Source organism: Petaurus breviceps, unplaced genomic scaffold (assembly GCF_028583685.1).
Source record: "Petaurus breviceps papuanus isolate PSGF00001 unplaced genomic scaffold, PetGlider_PUasm1.0 140, whole genome shotgun sequence".
Taxonomy (NCBI): Eukaryota; Metazoa; Chordata; class Mammalia; order Diprotodontia; family Petauridae; genus Petaurus; species Petaurus breviceps.
Genome location: NW_027185698.1, coordinates 53,752,410 through 53,758,762, shown reverse-complemented (window position 1 = coordinate 53,758,762; position 6,353 = coordinate 53,752,410). Strand labels below are relative to the sequence as shown.

General features: G+C 42.7%; 1 protein-coding gene across 1 annotated transcript in view; it reads right to left on the bottom strand.

The window, feature by feature from the left end:
• The window catches only part of USH1C (USH1 protein network component harmonin), a 62,415-nt gene that overhangs the window by 10,866 nt on the left and 45,196 nt on the right, over positions 1-6,353 (bottom strand). Inside the window, exons 16-17 of the mRNA XM_069073202.1 lie at positions 1,427-1,468; positions 847-900 (exon numbers count right to left, since the gene is read on the bottom strand). Coding sequence (XP_068929303.1) covers positions 847-900; positions 1,427-1,468 — 96 coding nt within the window. The remainder of the gene's footprint in view (positions 1-846; positions 901-1,426; positions 1,469-6,353) is intronic.

Below are 6,353 nucleotides of genomic sequence, written 5' to 3'. Positions count from 1 at the left end.
TACTACTACTACTACTACTACTACTACTACTACTACTACTACTACTATTACTACTACTTGTCTATAGAGGCCCAGGATAAACTTTGATCATCATCAATTCCCTTGTCAGATCATGGAAGGTAAACAAAAGAGAGAATAGAGTACAGACTAAGTGCAGTTCTTGGTACACAGTAACAAATATATTAATAATTGATATATTTAATACTATATAATGCTTGTTAATAAATTAATAATATTAATAAATGCTTGTTGAAAAACAAAACAATGGGAAGGCAGAGAGAAGGAAGGCAACCCAACCCAGTCCAGATCTGGGGGCCCCAGGAAGGCTTTTAATCTGCTTCTTTAGGGTTTGTACTGGAAAGGAGGAGAGGAGCCTAGAGCTCAGCTACATCCTCCTCTGATGACAGCTCCTACATCCATCCATCCATACCAAAATTTTCCTCATCTCTTCATGTGACTTCTAGTACAAGGGAGACCCAGCTCAATGCTGCACCATAATAATGGGGATGATTGGATAGGCCAAGGATTGGGAAAGAAGGACTTTCACCACATCACAAAGCATGTTATGAAACACTTGAGAAAACACACTCACCACAGGAATAGTTGCCCTTCCAAGGGTAACATCATAGGACATGACCTTACTTGGGTGACAGAGTGGGAGGATTTGTCTACAGGCATGGAGGGGGACAGACTAGTAGACCACATCTTCTGTTTATAAGAAAAGTATGACTGAACTGGGTAAGAGGAAGGTAGATGTTTCTCTCTGCCTCAGGGGCAGCATAGTGGCCATAATGTGGTTGACCTTGCACATGGTGGAGAAGACCCCTACTCATATAGCTGTATTACCTTTTTAATTCGTAGAAGCCGGACATCTTTCCCCATGATCTGCTCTGGGAGGAACTGGAAAGACAGACAGTAAGGGACCTTTGAATGTTAATGGAAAAATTGGATGTGGAAGAGAAATTTTCAGGTAAGAGAGACACGGGGTTTCTTGAATAAAAAGCCACAAACCTTTCAAAGACCCATGCATGCATACCACCCACCTCCAACATACCCCAGTCATAATCCTGGATCCTCATTCCAGGATCATGTTAAGTGTATTACAAACTTCTTTGACCCCTCCCCAGACAGTTACATATACAAGAGATAATTCAGCTTATAAACCCCAATCCCCACGCACACAAACTGGACTGTGAACATTAAGGGATATGAATGCTTTCAAGGTTCAGGGCTCTCTGTGGCAGGCAGGTAACACAGACCTTACCTTTACATTCCTAAACGGTCTTTCCAGGAGCATATGCCTCAGTCTGACCCAATTTCAGCAGCCCTTATAGATCACCTTAAACCTGGGCTGACCCTTCTTACTCATCTTTCCTCCTCCCTCCCTCCAACCTTCCAGGGAAGTCAAAGGTCATTAGTTTCTTACCATGGAATAAGGGTTAAAGTCTTCCTCATATTTCCTGAAGTCCTGGAAACAAAGAAAGTAATTTAGGGGGGGGGTATAATTTCTCACAGGGCATGGAATTTGGAGCAGATTGACCTCCAAGTACAGTTAAGCAAACTCAGTAATGGAAGGAGAATGAGAAAAAGATGTGCATTGTCATGGAGTGGGGAAGAAGGGAGGCAGAATCACACACAAAGCAGAGATGCCTGGACCTAATGGGGAGGGAGAAGGGGAGTTTTATTCCCCTCACAGGCAGAGCAGCCCCAACCTAACTAAGAGTCGGGGAAGAGGAGGTGGGCCAGGAAAATAGCATATCCCAATGAGGAAAATGATTTAAAACAATGATATCAGGCTAAAATAGAAAAGGGGGCCCCTAATTCATACATAAGGATCCCTGCTGGCTGCATATTTACTTGTTTTTAAAGTATAATGTTATCTAGGTTTTATTTCTATTTTTATTTATTTTAAAATATTTTCCAATTGCATTTTAATCTGGTTCTGGCCTCACTGGAGAATGTTGTCCAAGACCACCTGTGGTCTTGGAGCCTTGTGTTGAACAATTCTGATGTAAGGGACACCAGGAAGACCCTCTTGCCCAAAGATACTTACCCCAAAGTGTGTCATAGAGACTTAAATTCCACTATTAGAGACTCATTCCTTTGGCGCTGTAAAGCTTTTCAATCTTGGACAGTCCTGAGCACAGAACTCAGGTTACTAAGAAAGGTTAGCACTCTGAGGTCTCTATCACAGGGGCAAGAAGGACTAATGGTTCCTATTATAATCATCTCTCCACTGATGAGACTATAGCCCCCCAAGGGAGGTACCCTGTGTTATTCATAAAGCTCTGAATTCCCCAGTGGCACATGATAGCCACTCAGCAAATGTCTGTTGAATGATAATAATTAATACTGAATAATAATGAGTGATAAATGGCCAGACATCCTACTGCCCAATAGTTTTTAATAAGATGTTTTCTGATAAATAGAATCACTTCATGGAGAAGGACTTCCTAGGGAGAGATCCCTGGGGGGAATATTCTCTGGGCTAAGGAAAAAGAAGGAAGGACCCAGCCTGAGAATAGCATGTATTCAATTGAATTAAGTTGAACAAACATTTATTAAGAGCAGTTTGCCTAGAGCAGAATACATGGAATTTTGATAGCAGTCATCCCTGCTCTCATGGAACGTGGTCTAATGAGAGAATAGGATAAACAGGATTTAGTCCTCTTTGAGAACAAAGAACAATAACCAGGACAAATATGATATGTACACAGGCAAATAGAACATAAAGGGATAAGTGCATTTTAGGGGGTTGTGAATTGTATGAAATACATGACTGAAAAAAGATGAGCTGGTCACTCTGTAAGAGTGATGGAAAACTGATGAATAGAATATGGACTTCACTGTTATCTTAGTGATGCCAAGAAGACTTGAAATCTCTACCACCCCATCTCCAAGGACATTGGGCAGTCCCCTGGGGGTGAACTTATGGGGTGACATGGATGAGAATTGTACAAGATAGTTCAACATGGATGGATAGTGAGGAAATGTTGTTGGAGGAAGCATCTGCATCAGAGACTATTGAGAGATAAAATGTCACTTAAGATAACTTTCAAGGAATCTAAAGCAGGTGGCAGCATGTTACCAATGATGCTTATAGAAAACAGTGGGATGGAAGGCATCATCAGAGGCATGAATTACCAGAAGAGGAGGGGTCTAGTCATGTGCTGAGGAAGCAACAGATGAAGAGCACACATGAGGCAAAGAGGGGCCATCTACATTTACTAAATATAAAAATTTCTTTTTAGTTCAAAGTCTCATTTGTTTCAATTTCTGCCAGTCCATTGGATGTTTTCAGTGGTCCTAATCTGACTGACTTCAGATAAGATCATGGTTGAGACTCTAGAATTATGTGAGTGGGAGAAGGACATGAAGGAAGATCACACTATCTCCTCTCTACTCTTATGTTCTAATCTGGGAGAAAGGCCTGGTTTCCTGGGGCATTGCCATTGGATGGCAAAGTGGCCTTGTAGAAAACAGGTCTGAAGCCTCTGAAGGAAAATAAATCATGTACCTCAGTGAAAACACACACACACACACATCCAAATCCCATTTCTCCTATACAAAAAATAGAAAAGAGAGAAATTGCCCCAGCCTGGGTCTAGACCATTTCTTAATGGGATGAAACCTATCACTGATGAGGACTCTGGTAGGAGTTGAATCTTACCTGATGGGGGGAAAGATCGAGAGGGAAGGGATAATCACCTGGGAGAGGACTAAAAAGCCTATGGAGAAGAATCACTGGGCACCAGCAATTATGGCTGGTGACCAAACAGGCAACAGGTGCCTGGGTTTAGAAACAAATGAGGCCCAGAGGAAGAGCTGATGCAAACAGATGTCCAGGTGGAAGCATGTAGAGTAACTGAGAAAGCACTACCCTGTGTAATCATCCATAAACCTGGATGAGTAATGTCAGATTTAGCAGCAGAGAGGTATGGCCCTGGACTGGAAGTTTGGAGACCTGGATTCTTGTCTTGGCTCTGCTAGTGACTGTGTGAACCCATCTGTAAAGTGAGAATGTTAATGTAGAAGACCTCTGGCATTCTATGATCGGAGAGGGGAGGGAAGGGTAATACCTCTATTCTTTCCCATAATTCAGTGCAAGGAAGGAACTGTCCTATTTACTAGGAATCAACAAAACCTTCCCCAATTGGGTCTGTGACAATGCAGAATGATGTTCAGTTTTAGTGTGTGGATGTGTGAACATACATATACATATGTTCTCAGTATCTAAAAAGAAGGTTTTTCACAGGGATACAGAGAACTCCCGGGAGGTCTGCCATTCTTTCCAAAAAAAGAGATGCTCCTTTGGTTGATGAGGTCAGACATTCTATTTGCTCAACACTCATTCATCTTTTCAGTCAATCTGATGACAGAACTTGAGTCAATTCTGGAAGGCTACAGGGATAATCCCTTCATAACACTCCCATTATCTCCTTCATATAGTCGTCAACCTATAATTGACTGGCTGATTTTACTTTGTGTATTTACTTGACTTCAGAATTTCTTTTCCATATATTACCCATCCTTGTCCATGGCCTCTTTTTTTTTTTGGAGGGGGGAAGGAACGGTAATTGGGGCTAAGTGACTTGCCCAAGGTCACATAGCTAGTTAAGAGTCAAGTGTCTGAGGCCAGATTTGAGGTCAGGTCCTCCTGATTCCAGGGCCAGTGCTCTATTCACTAGCTGCCCTCATAGCTCTCTTTTAAATAACTCATTTCCTTCTGCCTCATTTTATGGCAAGAGGGAAGGCTATAGTCCCAAAACTGGTCTTCTGATTTCAGGGTGATGGACATCAGGTCCTGATTTTGAGAGCAGCTATAGGTCACTAAGCATCAAGGTTAGAGCTGGATCACACATGTACACCACAAACTGGGTTCAGACTATACTAGGGAGGTCTGATGATCAAATTACAAACAACAACAAAATCCCAACCTTCCTTTAGTCGCAGCAAGGAATAGTGGCGATGATTCTTGTCAAGAGCTCACTGAGGAAGGAAGCAACTAAGAATCTAACTATATCCCAGGGAGGAATACTTTAGATAATTGTTAAACTCTACAGCTGGGTTGGAAAAATCCACAGCACAAGGTCACAATTCTTTTCTCTTTTTTTTTGCTTTTGGAAGGGCAATCGGAGTTAAGTGACTTGCCCAAGGTCACACTGCTAATTTTTGTGTTAAGTACAAGGTCACAATTCTGGTGAAAAATATCTGGGGGTCCTGGTGCAGTGCAAGCTCAGTAAGAGTCATCAGTGAGACATAGCAATCTGCTCCCTCCCCCAAACTAATGTAATATTTGGACGCATTGAACTGTTTGCCAAGCGGGCGGTGGAGAAAGGCCTGCCACAGAGTCAGGAGATGTCCTGGCTGAAGTCTTATCCTCCCCAATCCAGAGACAGAGTGTCCAGAACAAAGGAGGTGAAGTCCCCATTGTCAGACCTTATCTGGGGAATTGTATTTAGCCTTTTAGAAATGAGTGACAAATTGGACAGTTTCCAGAGGTGGCATGCAGGATAGCTAAGAAACTAGAAACCAGAAAAAAAAATGAAAATCATTTGAAGGAACTGAAGCTGTCTAGTGTAGAAAGAAGATTTAGGGGAAGGTCATAATTTTCAAGTACTTGATGGCCTGTCATATGGAAGAGTGATTAGCCTTGTTAGACTTGACCCCAGAGGACAGAGCTTCAGTAGGAATGAACAGTGCCCAGAGGCAGATTTGAGCTCAGACTAAGGAAGAATTTCTGAGCCACAAGACCATTTCAAAGACAGATTAGGCTTCCTCACCAGGTGGAGAGTTTCTCAAATGGAGGTTGGGATATCTAGGGGTGTCTTAGAAGGAATTCCTGTTCAGGAAGAGGTTGGCCTAGAATCACAGAATCCATAGGTTTTGGTGAATTTTCCTTCTATTTGACAGAAGTGGCAGGTCAATTTCCTCCCCGTCTCCCCTCATCCCTATATAGTGCATCCCCTGCCTGCCTCCATGTTGTCTATAGCTTTGGGTCTCTCACCATTCCTGAGCACATGGGCATTGAGGTCTCTAGCCTTTGCTAAGGGGCTCCATTATACCTTGGTTGCCAGATCATGACTATGTGGGAATCCCAGGGATCCCTACTGAGGGGCATTTCAGTTAGCTCAGGACTATCTCATCTGGACAGAAACAAGATAGGCAACATAGGGAAAGAAGAGGAAAATGTAGAGCTTTTTTACTTTTCTGAACGGTGACTGGTAAACCACCATCCTCTTCAGCATCTCCTGTGGCTGGCAAAGAAAAGAACATTTCCAAACTGGATGTTAGCCACTTGGCCCAGTGTGTGTGTGTGTGTGTGTGTGTGTGTGTGTGTGTGTGTGTGTGTG